The sequence below is a fragment of the Mixophyes fleayi genome, chromosome 3, assembly GCF_038048845.1.
Source record: "Mixophyes fleayi isolate aMixFle1 chromosome 3, aMixFle1.hap1, whole genome shotgun sequence".
NCBI classification, from domain to species: domain Eukaryota; kingdom Metazoa; phylum Chordata; class Amphibia; order Anura; family Limnodynastidae; genus Mixophyes; species Mixophyes fleayi.
Window position 1 is genome coordinate 316,152,828 of NC_134404.1, and position 21,558 is coordinate 316,174,385.

At 39.4% G+C, this 21,558-nt stretch overlaps 1 protein-coding gene across 22 annotated transcripts in view; it reads left to right on the plus strand.

Annotated features, from left to right (window-relative positions):
* The window catches only part of NRXN1 (neurexin 1), a 1,083,382-nt gene that overhangs the window by 114,838 nt on the left and 946,986 nt on the right, over positions 1 to 21,558 (plus strand). For 12 of the 22 annotated variants that reach the window (XM_075204069.1, XM_075204087.1, XM_075204059.1 and 9 more), the window contains one exon: positions 338 to 367. The exons of the other annotated variants lie outside the window; for them this stretch is intronic. In XM_075204069.1, the coding sequence (XP_075060170.1) occupies positions 338 to 367 (30 nt within the window). The remainder of the gene's footprint in view (positions 1 to 337; positions 368 to 21,558) is intronic. 22 annotated transcript variants of the gene reach the window in all.

A 21,558-nucleotide genomic window follows, 5' to 3' on the forward strand; every position in this document is an offset into this window, starting at 1 on the left:
AATTATCAAAAGGCAAAAAAAAAAAAAAAGACATATGGGATAATTATTTTGTTAGCCTAATTAATTTTCTACTTCTTTTCTTTATTTCTTTTAAGTTGCAATAGTGATAAAAAATGCAATACAGGGTCATCTAGTGTTTCTAGATTGTAGATTAATTACTCTTTATCCTGGAGCCTGTCCTCCGGGGATGGATTTAAATATGCATTTTTTTCCCCTTTATAATGCAGATGCCATACAGGAAGACCAGTTGTTTGTCACAAACCATTTTTTGTCACTGTGGCAACATCTTCCCATGATCCCTTGTGCTTTGCTGACTATGCTCTTGTTTCCCTTTAAGGTCTGGCGCACCTGATGATGGGCGACCAAGGTATGGGCTCTGTTCCTTTTCCACTCTGCTTTTCATTGTTTCCTACTGTTCTTCAGCTGCTTCAGTACTTCACTGCAATGATGGGCAAAATTGCTTTGAAGCCGTGTTTGACTGCAAATCTTGACACATTATTTTAGCCGCATCCTTATTTATTTTGTGTTCACTCTTGATATCCTTTTCCTTTTCTGCAATATAATAACTGAACCAAATTGAACCTGATAAAAGCAGTTGATTGTTAAAAATTTGTGTGTTGCTCAGATTGGGATAAACCGCTGAAGGGACAGGATGTAAATTGTCAAGAAGACAAAAAAAAAAAAAAAGTTCTGGATATTAGATTGAGAAAACTCTCAGTTTATCATATTGTACCCATTGAAGGCTCCATTAATTTTCATTGATGCATGGCCCATTGGTTCACTCTGAAAGTACATCACCGCTGTCTCCGGAATGCTAACGCCTTGCAGGGTTATCCTTTAGTATCCAGTGTGCCATTTGCTTGCGTCACCCAGCTTGTCTCCTTTCTAACAGAGCATGAACATCGTACGTCTTTATGCATGTCCACTGTTGGCCGAACCATGGACCAATCTTTGGATCATGCATTGTCATCATCTTCATGGTCATTATCGACATCTCCATCACTATAAGTTTTACTAACAAACTATTGCATTTACATATATTCATGAATGTTTTTTTTTTTTATTTTCTTTTTCCTCTGTCTTTTGTCTGGAAATTGCTTTCTTCATGGAATCATTCCACCATCAAAATCTGTAGGTAAAACTAAAGGTACAATTTCTTAATTTCTCATTGTAGATGTGTATTGTGTTTGCAAAATGTGTAAATGTGAAACAAAAAAATTTAAAAAGTAAGGTAGCTGGATTATACATGATGTACGCCAGTGGAAGAAGGGAACTCTGATACCCAGAAAGGTACTGTAATTTTTAGTGAATATATTTTGTAAGTGTAAATAATAATGAAATTGATGTACAGATCAAGTTGTCTTGGATCCAGCATTTAGCAGTACATGGATCATTATACCAATATAATTTTTTTTCCCATTGAAATAAATGGGGATTAGCTGTGGCATCTGTACTTTAATCCACTGTAGTCTACTCCATTAGTACATAAATGTGCAAGGGAAATCCTATTGCAGCCTACACCATCTGTACATAACAAAATGTGAAACGCTAGCAAACATGTAAAGACGTAAAGCAGGTCATCTAAAGTAGAACACAAACATCATTTTTTAAACAAAGCGCTATACAACTCGCTGAATTGTAGAGGTCAGAGATACTTCTTTCTACAAACATGACAAAATAAAGGTCATTTGTAAAAAGAGATAATAAATTTGTATAAAGAGATAATAATGAGATAATAAAATAATGTGAGATGAGACTTTGCTAAATGTCTAATAAATCATTTAGGGCTAGATTTACTAAACTGCGGGTTTGAAAAAGTGGAGATGTTGCCTATAGCAACCAATCAGATTCTAGTTATCATTTATTTAGTACATTCTTCAAAATGACAGCTAGAATCTGATTGGTTGCTATAGGCAACATCTCCACTTTTCCAAACCCGCAGTTTAGTAAACATACCCCTTAATTTTTCCAGAAAATGTTAATTCTGCTGGCAGATCACTTGCAAATAGATAAAGAATATTGTAGTGATGTTAGTTTAAAGCCGTACCACCATTTAGTTAAAGGTGGCAGCACTCCACCCACCTCACCCCTCCCAGTCGGTGGCCCCTGGAGGCTGCCTCTTCCAGACTTTTTCCGTAGGGGTGTGCTGGTTATGTAATACAGAAATGGCAAATCAGTTTAGTAGATCTAATTATTATGTTAGTGGAAGGGGTGTTTGAGCAGTTTGACCAATCACAATCTACAATCTCTTGATCGTGTCTTGTGATTGATCCATCCACTCACCCCCCCCCCCCCCCATCCCCACAGCAGTTTTAATTTGGGCTTTAATTGGAGCAGAGATGGTAAAGGAGGGGTCAGAGAGCTGGAAAAATGGCTGCATGGAGGAAGGGAGCCTATACTGCCATATTTTAATTGGTAATAGTCCAGCATTAATATTCTTACACAACTTTTATAAGGGAAATTATTATGGAACATTTGCTTAGATATGTTTAGGAAAGTGTAAAATAGATGTTTGTATTTTATTAAAAATCCCATCAGTTTAAGAATGAAAACTTCTTATTTAAAATATCTTACCATCCCCCAACTTTTCTATATATTTTACTTGAATTCTTATTTCTTAAAAGAATACATACAAATGCATACGTTTTGCTGTATCCCTGTGCCAGACTAGATGGGAGAGGAGTCAGATTTAAAAGGTGATAGTATTGTCATCCAGCAACTAGTCAGAAGTCAGTGTCATGGGTCCACAATCTCTTTTAAATCTGAAGAGAGGATGGAAAAGTTTCCTTCTACCCAGATCAATGGCTCAAGTAACAAGTAGACACAGAATATGGATCTAATAGAGAAGATACTTTAACACTTAAATTGCTGGGGCCTTTTAATGAAGACCCATTGGGGAATGCTAATCAGTACCTCTTTCAAGTTAAGAGAGCTGAAAGAATTTACATTAACAAAATATCTGTATCCTATGGCCACTGTACTACTCTCCAGAGAACCAACTTATCCCAGTTACCATTCAGTTAGGGTGTTATCTTCAGGATGGGTGTTTTGCAATACGTAAACATGCGAGCGCATAAAATATATCACTGTTCCTTTAAGATCCCAAGAGTGACAGTTGCTTTATCCATCTGAACTTTAATATATCGCCTCCATAGGATAATATAGGCATTAATCACTGCTTTATTAATTTCACTCAATGTTGTTTAAATTAATTTTAGATGTTGCAAACACCTTCCCGCATTCCACCTACTAAGTTTTCAAGCTGATTGTGATTTACCATACAACAGAGGCGCCAAAGTATAGCCACTCACGGCAACCACCCAGGAATTTCTTTTAATTAGCTTATTATTCTGATTATATTATCGAATGTAATTACTAATTAGTTGGTTGTATGTTACTTACTTGCTTATTTGCATGTATGTTAGTAATTCAACTTAAATGTGATAGCAGATTGAAATTGCATTGAATCAGTTAGAATTAGGACAGCTGGCTCTGGTGTAGGACAACCTAGATGTATCTGTGTCTCCAGGAACTGCTGAAAGTGACTATAAACCGCTACCTACATCTAGCTAATGCCATAGGTAGGTAGCTGTCACATTGTCCATTCATAAACTACAATCACATATGAGCGATTATAGACTAAATTCTGTTTCAGTCTAACCTTAGTGACACCAACAGTTTACTATATATTGTAACTGGATGTTATAAAAGTAAAACTTACTGTAGATTAAATAAAAAATATAAACTATATAAATGCTCCTACCATTAGATTTTTTTCATATATCCACTACTGTCGTTTTTCCTCGATCTATACTTTTAATATACCAGGAAGCAGAAGTAATTGAAGATCTCTGACATAAGAGAAAAAAAAAGTAATGGTGAAGTACAATAATTTCGTGAGCTGTTGGATGCTTTAGTACTGCTGACATCGTCAATTGCTCGTGACCTTAATAAGAGCAGTAAATGTACTCAGGTCATGTTGCTAAAGGCCCTTTTTGCGCAGGAGATCGTCATCAGTTAGAAAGTGTTTCTTAAGGTCATCAGAGTCTGAGAAGAAGAAAGGATACTTTGGATAAGTCAACAAACCAATTCCAAAATTAAGGGGTATGTGTCAGCATAAAATAGAAATAATTATAAGAATAATATAATATATGGGCAACACCTCAACTTTTCCTTTTTAGAAGTTTTGGTAAATTCACCCTATGAGAGATAGATAGATAGATATGAGATTATTACTCTTTTCCACCTCCCAGAAGGGAAGTGAAGTGTGAGGACAGAGGGGGCGGGTCATGGCTAATCACATAATTTTGGTCCGCCCCCCCGCGACGCAGTGATGCTAAAGCGTCCTTGTGCCGCAGGGGCAGTTCCAAAATGCATTGCACCATGAATAGCTTCATGGAGGCTCCCATTCTGCCTATCTTACTAGTAGGACATTCTAGAAGTGTGGGCAGATATAGAATAAATGAGATGTAAACTGTTTTAAAAAGCTTTTTGAATATTTTGTATTGTCTTTCTCATAAACAGGGACATCTGTCTACTGCCAGGAAGTATGGGAACAACATGAATATACTAAAGTGCTAGATTACACAGATGTAAATACTCTGCACAGCTGAGAAATGTTTTTGAGTATCCCAAACAAGACATAAAATTATTACTATAGCATTTCAGATATCTCACTTGGCAGTCAGAACCATTGCAGGAAGTGAAAGTTGACGTTTCCTGGCTAAAATATCAGTATAAAACATATGTGCGGACCAGGCCTGTTGTAATATTTACATCTGCTAATTTACTGTACAGAGCGAGTGTTTGGGGGGTTTCCCAAACACATAACCCTATTTTTTTGTTCAGCATTTAACGTTTTAATAAATTAGTATTCCTAAATTGATTCTATACTTTATACCTTGAACAGTGTATTAATTTGTCAAAACATTTATTTTTTTTTTAACGTCAATTTATTTATGGATTTTTCGCCATGTTTTGTCAGAAAAGCAGTACAATATACAAGGCATACACAAGGAACATAGCAAAACATGTCTTTTTTAATGCATTTGAAGAATATTGAAGATGATTGTCAACCCCACTCAAAATCATCTTCCAAGTATTGAGTGAATGACCTACAAGTGCTTGAGTGGAAATAATTTGATTATGGATATAATTCATTTTTAGCATTAGTGAAATAATATTTTATTATGGACTATAAGGCTGAGTTTAGCAGAGCTCCCTTAGCCAAGCCCCTTGTTCTGAGAATTCCGAAATGGAATGCATCTAGATCATCACATGTATAAACTCATCTTTTTATCAGTAATATTTATTAGTATAGTGTAGAGTTCTGCCAGTGTGGCATTGCCCTACATATGTATTGTGATACCATGGACATCAACATGTTCAACACAACTTAAAATGTGCAACATAGTGGGGGGAGGAACACTAAAAGCACAGTGTGGGAAGTTGTTGAGAGCAGGAAAAAAATTCTGGTGGGCTAGACCCCTAAGTCAACACTGAATCCAGCCCTGTTGCCCATGTGCTACAGGGTGTACAGAGTGATTTAGTACATTGCATATTTAGTGGGTGGGGTAGGTGAAGCACACATATCCAACATCATTAGCGACAGAATAATGGCGATGGCTCGATTTTAGACACTTAGAAAAAAGCAACTTACTGAAAAATTGATAGAGAGCAATTACGGCAACCCCGCTATCAGCGCCGAAAAGGAGAACATGCCGGCACTCGGGTTGACGTCACTGCAAATGGCGACAGATTCACTGCTAGTATTAAGGGGGAATTTTGAGGACCCGCCGGCTCTATAATGGGCAGCGTGGTGGCTCAGTGGTTAGCACTTCTGCCTCACAGCACTGCAGTCATGAATTAAATTCCCGACCTGGCCTTATCTGTGTGGAGTTTGTATGTTCTCCCCGTGTTTGCGTGGGTTTCCTACGGGTGCTCCGGTTTCCTCCCACAATCTAAAAACATACTGGTAGGTTAATTGGCTTCTATCAAATTGACCCGTGTCTGTGTGTGTGTGCATTAGGGAATTTAGACTGTAAGCTCCAATGGGGCAGGGACTGATGTGAGTTCTCTGTTCAGCCCTGAGGAATTAGTTTCTCTATATATATATAAATAAATAAATGATGATGATGTCAAACCCTTTGAATTTTTTTTTATAAAGCTGGTGGGTCCTTGCATTTCCCCCTTAATATTAGCGATGTAACTGTCACTATCTGAAGTTACGTGAATCTGAGTCTTGGCATGTTCTCCTTTCAGTGTCGATTGCAGGGTTGGCGGAATTGGTCTCTGTTCTAATTGAGACTAGGAAATACTGACTGAAAATTGACAATCGGCATTCTTCTGTTGCAGTTACTGATGTCAGAAATGTGTTCATGGCACCAATGACTATCACTATTTAATTGTTTTCAGTTGTCTATCTACCTCGAGAGCTGCAGGTATAACAATATTTTCTATTTCATACAATATATCCAAATTTTCCGTAGCAGTGGTCTACAACTCCCACTCACCAGCCTGGGCGTGCAGAAGACCTCTGGTACTATAGTAAAGGTATCTATGTTTGTAGAACTTCTGCTTTCGGATAAAAGTGGAGCAACTAAAAAATCAAACATGTCTGAATAAAAGCTGTAATGCATTTAGTTTATTTGGTGTGCTTTAGCCCAAGCAGGCAGTTGGCATCTTTCACTCATTTTAATACATGAAAATATACAGAGAGTTATGCATACATATACATATGTATACATATATTATCTATGCATAATTTGTCTATGTTTTTACTGAAAGTTTAGACATTTAAGGGTCTATTTATCAAGACCCTGCAATATGGAAGATTTACAATCACTGCCTATAGCAGAAATAGGCCAATTTTCAATAAAAGTTTACAGGTGATACTGGCTGACTGCAATAAGAGCATACTTGCCACTCCCGAAATTCGGGTCGGTCTCATGGACTCCCGGGAGAGCGGGCAAGTCTCCAGCATCCCGCAACTGCCTTCCCGAAATGATGCGGTTCACAGGGGGCGTGGCCAAAATGCTGCATTTGGCCATGCCCCGCCCCCTCCCGCCCTCCAGTCACGCCCCTCTCCCAGACAGAACTTGCCGAAAGTAGACAAGTATGGGTAAGAGGAGTCTTACCACCCTCCAACCCAGTGCAGGGTCCCTCTGCGAGTGCATGAACCGGCTTACCAGCTCGCACATGCAAATTGTACCTGGAAGCCTGGAGTTTTTACTTTCAGATTAGTAAACAGGGGCGCATGGAAGATTTTTAAGGGGGGGGGTTTCCCCTCCACCGAAAAAAAAAAAAAAAAGAAGCAAGAGCTGCCGCACATGTGCCCGCGCATGAGCGGCAGCTCCGTTTAGGCGTCCCTGTACTATACAGCAGCCGCGGCGGTGTCAAAGAAGCTGTATACAATACAGCACCGCCGCGGACGCTTCTTTGACAGCACCGCGGCTGTTGTACAGTACAGTGTTGCTATGTAGGGCACTTTTTTAGCAGAGGGGAGGGGTTTCTGGAGACCCAGAAACCCCCTCCCCTGCGTGCGCCACTGCTAAAGAAAAAGTTTTAAAGTAAAGCAGAAAATAGAAAAAAAAAATATTTTAATTTAAAAAAAAAAAAGGAAATACAATGCTTTAAGCATTTTTCCTTAGCTGAGCCCTGGGATCATTATTCAGAGATAGTGATAGGAGGCCCTGGTAAATAGCCTTCCCCCAAGCTTTGCATGTGGAAGCATCCCTGGAGGCCCCCGCCAAAGTCTATCATCGGTGTTACCTTCTCTGGCCTGGGGCTGTGTTTAATAGGGTCAAGCCTTAAATATAGCAAAAACTCTAGAATTTGCTGGATTTAAGACATTTCTCCATTTGATCAACAGAGCCCTTAGAAACACATTTATAAAAGCTTTGCATGAATAGAGTTGCAAGTTGAAGAAACCTGTTCTAATTATATGTCAGCTACTGCCTGTCAATGGGCCACAATGCTTGTCTGTGACCAGATGCAATAGTAAAATAAAAGCAGGGTTCTATTTGGAAAGCACCGCGTCTCATCACAGACAGACCAGCGCACATTGATTTTTGCCTTAGACAGTCAGCAGGCCGATATACGTTGTACACAAACCGCTGGGAAGCTGCTTATTCTCTGGCACAGTGAATGAGTTTTAGAATTACTAAGATACAGTTGTTTATGAGGCAGTAAAATATTTCTTTGCTGTTGATTTTTCGCCAAAATATTTGGAAACAAATTTGTCCCTTGGGCACGCAACTAAAATTCAGTGAATCATGTTTATTGATATTCCAGTAAATATTATTTCCTTAAAGGTTTTTCAAAGTTCAGATGCATATTTGCAAAGAAAACATGTTTTTATGACAATTTAGTGTTAAAGTCAATCTCTAACATGTCAATGAACTTCAGAGCAATTGTGTGGAGACCAATATTTTTTATAAATCTTTTCTTTCAGAATTAAACAAGAGTATTCAAATGCGAGAGAGTACTTTGTTGTTTTTTTGGTGTTTTCTTGCTTATTTGTATTGCCACCTATTTTTTATTTCTACATTGCCATATATACAGACGGGCAAATCTTCCCAAATTCTATTTGCGACCAATTTGCTAAACTCAGAAATCCAGTTATCAATTCGGCAAATCAAGAGTTAATACAGTATGTGTATTAGGAAGTGCTTGTTCAGCTATTTTTTAGGAAATAGGAGCCAAAGAAGGTTTTTCCAGTATTGTTTTCCAGCTATTGCTGTTTAAATTTGCGGCACTTTTCTTTTAATACTTCTTATAAGTTACATTTAATAACACTGAATGTATTGATTATATTAAATGCATTTCAACCACACCTGTTGCAATATTTTCTTGAGTGAAAAGAGGCATTTATAACATCTGTTGGACACATGTGGTGCTGTGTAATGTACTCTAGCCTGGCTATTTATTTGAGTTTTAAAACAAGAAAAGGTGCTTATAGTTCAGGCAGTTTAATGTCACCATTAAAATAAAGTATATTCAAAGAATTTAAACAATACTTGTTATATATATATATATATATGTGTGTGAAAAACACAGTGCGCTCAGCCAATTCAATTACTTTCTGTAACACCTATCCAAGGTGTAATTATACTAGTAAGAGTAATTTATAGTGTCCGTGATAACTTGTATTCTCTCTCTTGAAATAATAAACACCAGCAGAATCTGATCCTCCCCTTCCACAGTCCGATCTCCATGGGAAAAGCTGAATCCTAAAATGTTAAACAGACGGGGGCGCTCCCATAGTGTATTATCCAAGATTAAATAATGTATTGAAATAACAGAGTTTACACTTACCAAATAAAAAGTCAATTTAGGCATCGATCACATACTCAGATAACTCCTGTTTTCTGCTAACGGACACCATATGGGGAGCAGCTCTGACGGACAATGATCCACATCCACTTCTACGCATTTCGTCTATTGAGACGAAGTGTCAGTAGACAAAACTCTGCTATTTCAATAAATCATTTCATCTTGGATAATACACTATGGGAGTGCCCCCATCTGTTTAACATTTTAAAATACTTATTACATACTTGTCCACTCTCCCATATGTGCGGGAGACTCCCGAATTCTGGGTAGGTCTCCCGGGAGAGAAGACAATTTTCCTGCATCCTGCCACTTCCTAGTGAGAGATGGGAAAAAATACCCTACCCATGGAGGATTTGTGATGAATCTCGTAATTTTGGCCCCACCATCCGCGGCAAAACTACACTTTTGCATCATTGCATCGAGGGGACGGGGCCAAAATGATGCTACCCTGCCCTCTTCCACCAGCTCTGAATACACGTTCTGACAATACGCTCGCACATGGCCATGTAATATTATGGCAAAGCTGGATAATTCTTGCTTCTGGTCCAGATTCTTTGCCAATATTCACGTAAACCTTCAACATTTTCTGTATATAAACTCCAAGATTATGTTGCTTTTCCGTCTCCTTTTCTTTTTCAAAGAATTCATGCATCATTTGCGTATTGAGCCAAGACAGGATGCTGTCACAGCAACAAAATAATATCTATTGTAATAGTTGGAAGCAGGAATTGTTTACACATTCCCCCCCCCCATAAAATAACAAGCTTAGAACACGTTCTGAAACACTACACATGCAGTTTGATGTGCAAAACAGACATTTACAAGCACAGTGTGCTAATAAGCAGAATAGTTAAAACAGAAATCAGATTGGGAGTTTGTTTTCATGGAGCTTAGTACATCTGTGACATGCACTGTCCTAATGCAGATCTTGATTTACACCAAGTTGATTCACATTAATTTTGCCCATTTGTCGCAGCTGGTGTCCTCAGTCAGGGAATCCAATTAGTTGTCAGTGTTCCATCATCTCCATCATGTACTTTTGTCTAATTAATAATAGATCTGCAGGCCCTCTATTCCAAGCAGGTTTCTTAAAATAAAGGATTAATACAAATTAAAATCTGGAAAAAAAAGTGAAATTAAGTGATACATTTTGGTGGCGCACAGATGTTAGCTGCAGGCTATTAATAACAGTTATGAGGACTTTAATAACAAACCCATTATCCAAAACATTATAAAATAAAACATTAAGAAAAAAAATTAATTGCTACTGCTCAGTTATGTAATACACACATACACATTATCATAGGGCTTCCTCCTACAGTTACTGTGAGGAGCACTGATAAACAATTTATTAAGGAGGGGAATGTGCAGTGTGGCCAAATACAGACGTTATTTGTAGATTTAATATAGTATATGTCTATAGATGCTCCAAATTCTGGAAAAAAACTTAATTGGAAAACCCAAAGTCCCAGCCTTTCCAACAATAGGGCACATAACTGTATTTAGGTCCCTTCATCAAACATAGAGGTAGATTTACTAACCCTTCTAAAAAGGAAAAGTGAACGTATTGCTCAACGCAACCAATTAGATTGTAGCTGTCATTTATCAGGCACATTCTAGAACAGTGATGGCTAACCTGTGACACTGCAGGTGTTGTGAAACTACAAGCCACAGCATGCTTTGCCAGTAGATAACTAGCTGATAACTGGCAAAGCATGCTGGGGCTTGTAGTTTCACAACACCTGGAGTGTCACAGGTTAGCCATCACTGTTCTAGAAAATGATAGCCAGAATCTGATTGGTTGCTATGGGCAACGCTGTCACTTTTCCTTTTTAGAAGGTTCGATTAATCTGCCAGTAGTGTGATAATAATGATAAATGGTTACTATTGTATCCACACACTTTAGTTAAGTCAGTTTATATTTTTAAATAATAAAACATATACATAAATCAAGCATTTTATTGCTACACAATGCAATAATCATTGACATTAGAAATAAGCAAATTATTTGTACAGAATGGGTTTGTAAAAATATTAATGATTTGACTAACCAATCAAAGCAGTGAATTAATAAGCAGGTTGGTTATGGTCATCAAGCTGTACTTTGCACCTTTCATTTATGTCCTAATTACATTATTCTATAAAACAAACTGACTGTAAAATGACCCATAAATTTAAAATGGCTTGGATACCAAATGTTTCAGGACCCAAATACAAAATGATGTTTTTTTAATTACATAGAAATGATTTGTCTGCAATACAGTATTCCTAGACAACTCATAGGAAACTCATAAAAAAAACCTGTAAAGTCCTGTATTTCTAAGAATGATTGTGACCTGTAACAAAAGCTGAAGTAAAAAATTATATATTTTCTGTCACTATAGGAGAGGATCATACATAATGCATCAACACAGGAATATATACAGCATTGTGTAACTATGCAAATTCCTGCTATGTACATTGCATGTATTATCAGCAAGTGGAAGAGGTGATAATACGCTATAGGTGTTCCTGTGAAGGGTTTCTGTGAGGGAACGGTGGGTGGGGAATTTTTTTAACCCAGAAATGTAGCTTTAAGCTGGGTAAACAAGTATAAATACGATTGGTCTGAACGCTCATTTACGATCATCTGCTTGGGAATTTATTGATGCATGTGTAGTCATGAGAATTCAGATCCAAAATCCTCCTGATCACCTCACCTGTTTATGCATGTATTACCAATATCCGACGATTTACCAATGATCCATGGTAATGCTGTACATGCTTAAAACATGGGTTATCTAGAAATATTTGTAAGTTTAATCTTACACACAAACAATATCAAAGATCATGTTCCTATAATGATTTTCTATGTACACAAAGATACTGCCAATCGTATCAAAAGCACTTACTTATCATTCTTTTGAAAATATCTTCTTACGTAGTACCTTCTATACCTGAAAAAAACATTTAGGTGAAAATGTATCAATGTCCGGTTCTTCCAGTGATTTGAAAACCGACACAAGCGCTTTAGGCAAAATGTTAAAAAAAAAGTTCTCCATCCCTGTCCTGAATGGGGGTGTTGTACGGTAGCACGATGATGAGTACACCTACAACATACACCCCAACATAAACACAACGAATGCAAAGACCACAACAGTGTTGTAATTCTGACATGTTTAACAACAGACCTTCTTCAAAGCACTGACAGTGCCACACTTTCAAGTGACGTCATTCTTCACCGATGGCTTTTTGATTGGTTGCACTTCTTGAAGGTCTGTTTTTCAACATGTCAGAATTACAACACTGTCGGGGACTTTGCATTTGTTGTGTTTATGTCGGGGTGTATGTTGTCGGTGTGTTTGTAGTCGGGATATAGACTACCACCGCCTGAATGGGCCATGCTACTTAGCATCCTCTAGGGAGGGCCCAAACAAAGTTATCATTGGCAGGGCCGGATTAAGGGAATGGAGGCCCCTGGGCTAAGGGGGCCTCCATTCCCCTGTGAGGGCCCCCTGTGAGCCCCCCCACTCTCCCAGACGTTTACCTCTTTTTGTCTCCTGTCACTATAGTCCGTCCACGGTGCTCTGTAAGCTCCTTACTGAGGAGATCTCATGAGAGTGAGACTCACGAGATCTCCTCAGTAAGGAGATTACTGAGCGCCGGGGAAGGACTACAGTGACAGGCTCAGCAGCATTGATCGGGCCGGGGGTGCCCCCGCACCAATCAATAATGCCGCTGTGCACTGTCAAGGGCCCCCTGGATCCTCGAGGCTGTAGCCCAGTTGGACCTCGGGTTAATCCAACCCTGATCATTGGACTTCTCCTAGTACCCCTGGCCTGCAGTTACCAGTGAAAGAGAATACATTTTGTGCCCCTTTAGAAAATACATAATAGTGTCCCCATAGTATATAAACTAAAAATTTGAGCCCTAGTGAGTATTACAATAAAATATTGTACTCCTGTGAGTATTTTAATAAACTAAAAGTGCCCTCGTGAGTATTTAAATATATAGATACTACCTTGTGAGTATTTAAATTTATATACTTAGTGTATTTAGATTTTAGAGGGACCTGTATTAAGTATCCAAATTCCCCTATAGTCTATGTCTGCTGTATAACATGTGTATATAGCTGTGTATATAATCTGCAATAAGCCATGTATATAGCACATTGCTATCATACCATTGTTGAATATTCAGTATTAGAGTGTTAAAATAAATATATATATTTATGAAATAATTTTGTAATGAAAAATTATTTTCAGATTGAACACAATTACTTACATATTGTCTCCTTTAAACATGGGCTCATCTCACCTATTCTAAAGAAACCATTTGTCTCGATCTAGCCTCTTTCTCCAACTACCGCCTTATTTCTCTCCTCCCTTTTGCCACCAAACTACTTGAGCGATTGGTGTACAAACACCTGTCTTACTTTCTCTTCTCTCATTCCATTCTCGACTCTCTGCAATCAGGCTTCCACCCCCAACATTCCACTGAAACTGCTCTCACAATAGTGATCAATGATGTACTTATTGTAAAATCTAAGGGTGATTTCTCCATACTCATTCTCCTGGACCTCTCTGCTGATTTTGACACTGTTGATCACCCTCTTCTCCTACACACCCTTCACTCCATTGGCCTTTGTGAAACAGTTCTTTCCTGGTTCACCGCTTCTTTATTGTTTCTACTTCTGGCACATCCTCCCCTCCACTCCCACTATCTGTTGGAGTCCCACAAGGCTCTGTTCTTGGCCCTTTACTTTTTTCATTGTACCTTTTCTATTTCATTACACCTCTTCACTTGGGGCACTAATTCACTCATTCGGCCTCCAATACCACCTCTACGCTGATGACACCCAAATCTATATCTCTTCCCCTGACCTCTCCTTCTGTACTATCTCGTGTAACCAACTGTCTTTCTGCTATCTCCAAATGGATGTCCCAACGCTACCTAAAGCTCAACATGTCCAAAACAGAGTTTATTATCTTCTCTTCTGCCAGAGTCACCAACTGCCTTCAATTTCTCTCACTTTATTAACACCACAATTTCCACGGTCTTACAAGCCCACTGCCTTGGTGTTACAATTGACTCCGCCCTCTGCTTTATTCCTCACATCCCCACTCTCTCCCAGTCCTGTAAACTTCACCTTAAAAACATTGCCAGAATACGCCCTTTCTTACTCATCATGCACCCAAAAGCCTTGTCTCATCATCTTCCCTCTTGACTATTGCAACTTCCTGCTATCTGGCATTCCTGACACCCATATATCCACACTTCAATCCATCCTAAATGCTGCTGCAAGACTGATCTTCTCTCACTGCTCCACATCTGCTGCACCACTTTGCAAATCCCAACACTGGCTTCCTGTGTCCTCCAGAATCAAATTCATATTACTCCCACTTACCTACAAAGCCCTCAACAACACTACCCCTGCATACATCTCAAATCTCATATCAAAATACTCTCCCTGCTGCCTTCTTAAATCTACTTCTGACTTGCGCCTTGTCTCATCTCTGATAACCACCTCTCACTCCCGCATACAAGACTTCTCCCGTGCTGCTCCCCACTTATGGATTTCCCTACCACACTCAATCAGACTTTGCCACAGCCTTCAAATCTTTAGATGCTCTTTGAAAACCCATCTCTTATTTAGAGGTGACCTTATCCTTGATAACACTACTCACAATAATGCACTTCACAACTATCCCGATCTCCACTCTAAGCCACACTCGCTCCTTTTGTTTCAGCTTTGCCCTCTTCCACTTAGAATGTAAGCTTTCTATTGAGCAGGGTCCTTCATACCCTTTGTTTTCATATCTGCGTTTATTTTGTCTACCCTGTATGTTCCTGTTTTATGTATGTACTGTTCTCCCTCCTGTACGGTGCTGTAGAGCACTGTGTCGCCTTGCAAATCGATAATAATAATAATAATAATAATAACACGTTATACTGTAGTCTTTCAACAAATTAATGTTGAATGACCAAACAGGCAGAATAATTTTAACAGCTAAATATAGACGTACTAGCTATGCATTATTCATGTCATCTTCATGGGAATATATTCATTATTTACACACTAATTAAACAGATATATAGGAGTTCCTCAACTGACCAATGATTATTTTATATTTGTGCTACAAAAATAAAGCAGATTTAATAACCGATATTTAAAATGTATGTTATCATCTCCATTTGTAATTATTGGAGGTATCATGATGTATCAAGTTTCTGAAACACGCATGAAGTTTATGTAAATATAGTAATTTTACAGGTGGCAAATATTGTATATAACTATTTAGGTTTCTATTATTGCACCCAAGTGTGTGTGTGGTTGTTAAGTGGGAGATGAGGTAATAAGGGTGGGTAATATTTTATCACCATTTAGTAAGTATTACAAAGCTAATATCTTGGTTATCACTTAAACAATTTGGATATTTGAACTGTTGGGTGACTCTGCGTCTTTCTGTTATGTTTTTACTACTTTGTTGTCTACAGATTCCATTCCAGATTTTGCTGAATGTCAAAGTTGTTGGTTTTCTGTGTGCTGGAGGTTTCAAAGTAACCATACTCCCCCTGCTTCCTGAGCTGCTAACAGGGATTCCACATTGTAGCTGATTTATCAGCTGTTGCAAGACTCACCACTGCTCAGTACCTAGCAGCTGGTCAGCCAACACTTTCTGCTCTCATGATTTCTAGCGAGCAGCTGATTGGCCAGGACTTACCTAAACACACTCATTGCCATATTTGCGTTGCTAGTGTTAGGTTTACCTTGGTTAGTTCTTATATCTTAGTCCTATATAGACTGGTATATCTTCTGCTGCTGGATTCAGTGTGTTTGACCTTGGCTATGTTTACTGGACCTTGCTGTTGGATCTCTGCCTGCCTTTGAACTCTCTGCCTGTTTATTGTCCTGGTGTACCTGTCCTGCTCTTTGTCTTCCTACTTTAAAATTGAAGACCGTTTGGTTGAGCAGGTATGAAGACTGATAAAACAAAGGTGCTCTACTTATAGTCAAAGATACTTATTAAATAATTTGGCATGATATTTGGTATCCCCCACCAATGTTGGTAACTTTTGACTGGGAAGAGCAAGCACAAGTAGACCAAGGTGCAGCTGCCAACTTATATGCATTTAGTAACATTTATTGGAAAAAATGCAAAAGTAGCAACCACCGACAAGCCAACCGTTGGGGCCTTCCACAGGGTAGTCGGGGATATTACCATTCTGACAATGTAGCTTTCAGGGTGAATCAGTTCCATATAATATTATTTAGGAGAGAGATATTGGGTATGCGGTGCATGAGGAATAGGGCGTGGTCAGGGCGGGATATATAGCGGTAGTAAGAGGAATGTATGAGTGTTGTGAATGGTAGGTGCAAATCCGATCAGAGGGTGTATAAGTTTATTGCAACATCAACAAGTGTCTTGATAATAGAGCTGTCTTTAGTGTACGCGCTGAACTGGCAGTAGTATAAAATGAATACAGTCTCTAGAGAGTTCCTGTGGGTGCTTTCCTTGTCCACCAAGTCGCATGTAAATAATGAAATGAAATTATTTACATGTGAACTTCGACCTGGCGGACAAGGAAAGCACCCGCAGGAGCTCTTCTCTCTAAAGTCTGTATTCATCTTATACTACTGCCAGTTCTGTGTGCACACAAAAGACTGCTCTATTATCAAGATACGTGTTGATGTTGCAATAATCTTATACACCCTCTGATCAGATTTGCACCTACCATTCACAACACTCATACCTTCCCCTTACCACCTCTAGCCCAAACCACACCCTATTCCCAGTGTGCCCGGGTCCAATATCTCCTTCATTAATAATATTATGTTCCTTGTAGGCCACAGACTACCTTAAAACAGGGTATCAGAGGCAGCAGTCCAACCACCCTTCCCAAACCTCGTTTTAGGAGCGCTAATTCCCAACCCATTTCTGCTAACTCTTAAATCAGTTCCATGACTGCTTTTAAGGACTAGTAAACCCCAGCAAACATACACATACACAACCACACAGCACCAAGTGCACTAATAAAAAACCTCTCCATTTCTTGGTAGACTACATATGTACGAGTAGTCTGGTAGACAATTGTCCTCCTGTCATTCTTCCCAGTTCTCCCATATACCAAATAATTTATTTGGAGTATCCCCAATATTTCTCAGTATTACAGCTGCAATTCCCACCGACATAGTGTCTTCTTTAGCTCAAGTCCAGCATAATAATATTCAATAAGTTATTGCGGTAAAACATAAAATATGACACTTGGTACCAGATAGTATATTTCAGAACACTAGGAATGTTACTAGAATTACCTTAAGTGAAATTCTGGACTATGTCAGATAGTTATCTCTGAATCAATTTGCTAAGCTGCATTCCAAGGTGTATTTACAGTAAGATGAGGCAAACTAACCAGAATTCATTTTGGGATAACAATACCTGCATCTATATGTTAGGAATACGCAGGGAACTAATAACAACTTTTAGTTCTTCAGACTGTTCTTTGTGGAAATGGCTACCAAAATAGAGATTATCTTGCAAGAGTTCATTTCCTTTTTCATGTTTTATATTTCTAACATTTGTGTGTTTGTCATTTTAGTTTTGTTGATTACTATTAACCATACATCTAATCACTGTCACTGCCATCTGTGCATAATTGTAATGCTTGCCCAATAGAATATATCAAAGCTATAACATTGTTGTTAAACAAATAAAGTCAATTACAAACAACATGGGGTTGTCTTTTTCTGAATTCCCGCAGGACTACTGTGCAGTGATGTCATCACACACTTTTTAATACATTCATATGACTGCTACAAGTCGTTTAAGGAACTACGTAAGGATCCCCATAGAGCTGCTGAGTATTATTACCAAGTTCCCTGTTTATTATTTGAGTATTGTCATTTTTGTTCCTTTTGTACTTTCCTAGGGACCTTAAAAGTGTAATAATAAAGTCTGGGCTGTGCATTTCACACAAGCACCAGTGTGGCCTGTTTGGAACATTTTGGAGACCGTCTAGTTTTGAATTCCTGCAGGACTGCTGTACAGTGATGTCCTCACACAGTGTCTCCTACAGCTATTAGATAGGCCTTGCTGGTGCCTCCAGGATTGCAAAGAGAGGGAAACAAGAAACCCTGAGCCCATTTAGCATTTTGGAGTCAGAGCATGGACCTTAAACCCCCTAGTCCTAGATGCAAACGCTACAGCTGCTACCTCTATCGCATACTTGCCAACTTTTCCTTGTTGGTTTCAGGGAGATCCCGGGGAGGTGGGCGTGTGGGGTGGAGTTTGACGAATCGCATCATTTTGGCCCTGCCCCCTAAATGATGTCACAATTTTGGCCAATTACAGCAGGGTGTGGGGCTAAGATGACGGGATATTTATGTCATTAAGCCCTGCCCCCCACTACTTATCTATTGCGGGGGCGAGAACCAGATGGTTGCCCTGCTCTCCTGGGAGGTATCCCAGAAATGCGGGAGTCTCCCGGACATTCTGGGAGAGTAGGCAACTATGCGTTATAGAAAAGCAACTAATGAATCTCTAGAGACTGAAGTTTCTTTTACATTTCTGCCTCCATTACTGAAGTCATGTTGTCTTACCTGTCAGTCTTTGATTAAGTCTAGGAATCCATAAAAATGTCCACCTCCATAGGCATCAATGCATGGACATAGCACACAATTTCTGAACTGTGTCATCATGCCACAGATGGTGAAGCCAACCACATCTTGTACTGGCTCTGCATCAGGGAGAATACCAGACTCTTCAGGGAGTGAGGGAGATCACCCCTATTTCAGGGAGTCTCCCTGACACTCAGGCAGAGTTGGCAAGTATGCTCTATCACTATGCCACCATTGCAAGTTGTTGTTTGTATGTGTCACCAGCCTCAAACATCCCAAATTCTATTGAACTGCATCTGGTCTCTTTCCTCCACCTTTTCCTAAAATAGGAGTTCTGGCATCAGTGCTTCTGCACAGTATCTGTGTAACAACACCTTAGGGTACTTGTACTATTAAATTTGCTGAAAGGTCTGATATGCAGCCAAATTGCATATGCTGTATTTTTACTCTACATGATTAGCTTACTTTGAGACTTTATAACATGCATTACTACTCTGGGATGTGCACATTTTATTGTGTTAAATAAAGCAGCTTGTTTTATAGTTGAGTTGATTTCTCATGTAATAATAAGGTCCAGCCAGCACCTTCAGCAGAAAGCTCTCGGTCTTATTTGGAAAATATCAATGAAGATTTGTTTGAACCGTTTGATGTTATCATTTTATTTTTTATTGTTAGATGCATTTGTGGAGGAGCACACTTTTGCACAGACCATGAGTATCAACTGGAGATAATCCAGACAGTTTACTGATGTCAGTTTTTAGGCATTTCACTTAAGGTTAGGAAAAAGGTATTTAGGGCTAAGTTTATCTCATATTTGCTGACTTTTTGGACATCCCCTCTGGTATAATGTAAGGACGTGACCATGTGGTTTGGGTCATCACCTCCGCTGCAGAATGACAGGAATCTTTTTACCAGGAACCACCCCGCAAGGCCTGATGATGTGAATTGTGTCATTAAGGCCCCGCCCTCTTAACTGGACGTAGAGGGGGAAGCAGGAGGGTTGCACAAGAAGTAGAGATGGGATGCAGGAGGGTTGCACAAGAAGTAGAGGAGGGATGTAGGAGGGTTGCACAAGAAGTAGAGGAGGGATGCAGGAGGGTTGCACAAGAAGTAGAGGCGGGATGCAAGTGGGTTGCACAAGAAGTAGAGGCGGGAAGCAGGAGGGTTGCACAAGAAGTAGAGGTGGGATGCAGGAGGGTTGCACAAGAAGTAGACGTGGGAAGCAGGAGGGTTGCACAAGAAGTAGAGGCGGGATGCAGGAGGGTTGCACAAGAAGTAGACGCGGGAAGCAGGAGGGTTGCACAAGAAGTAGAGGCAGTATGCAGGAGGGTTGCACAAGAAGTAGAGACGGGATGCAGGAGGGTTGCACAAGAAGTAGACGCGGAAAGCAGGAGGGTTGCACAAGAAGTAGAGGCAGGATGCAGGAGGGTTGCACAAGAAGTAGAGGTGGGATGCAGGAGGGTTGCACAAGAAGTAGAGGCGGTATGCAGGAGGGTTGCACAAGAAGTAGAGGCAGGATGCAGGAGGGTTCCACAAGAAGTAGAGGTGGGAGGCAGGAGGGTTGCACAAGAAGTAGAGGCGGGATGCAGGAGGGTTGAACAAGAAGTAGAGGTGGGATGCAAGTGAGTTGCACAAGAAGTAGAGGCGGTATGCAGGAAGATTGCACAGGAAGTAGAGGCGGGATGCAAGTGAGTTGCACAAGAAGTAGCGGCAGGATGCAGGAAGGTTGCACAAGAAGTAGAGGCGGGATGCCGGAGGGTTGCACAAGAAGTAGAGGTGGGATGCAGGAGGGTTGCACAAGAAGTAAAAGTGGGATGCAGGAGGGTTGCATACTGCTTAACGCCACATGACATAATGCACCACACAAGTGATTCTTCCTCTGTAAACTAGTAATTGTGTGAATCACATATTAACAATAACAATGTCCCTTTATCCTATACATTTTTATACATTTATACAAAACAAAATTAATCGATTAGTAAAACGTAATTACGTTGTTAGTGACAACATTACATCCAGTATCCAGAACAGGAGGACATTTGTCTATATATAGAATATAAGAACAGCGACCGACATAGGCGGAGGTTACAGATGCCTGGCATCCTGCGTTCGTTACACCAGGACTATTGCATAAAATAGGAGCCAAATTAGTGTCAGTGACTTCGCGTGAGACAATGTGACATTGACAGCGACAATATGACATTACATCTTACAGTCTAACCATGGCATTCTTAACATGACTACATTTTTCTGCCTGTAGTGTGGAAGATATTCAGCAAGACTTAGCTTTTTTACATATTTGTTTTTAGAAAACAAATCATTTACCCAAGCTAAAAATACTGTACAGCCATGTTCCAAAATGTACACACTACAATAACTAATTGGTTATAAAATCTGTATAAATGGCAATATTTGTTCTAACAATAAGTGACAAGAGGGTAAAAAAATGTTTTTCCAAATGTGTCATGCTGCTAATAATACTAACCATCATTTTGGATTAACTTTATGAAATATAACTGGTGGCTAAATATTTCATTGTTCTTTTCTGTAGCATAAATTCTAATCAAGTCTCTTAAATTTGTCAAGCTCAGTGGAATTTTGGTGGAAATTATGAATGCTAACAGAGA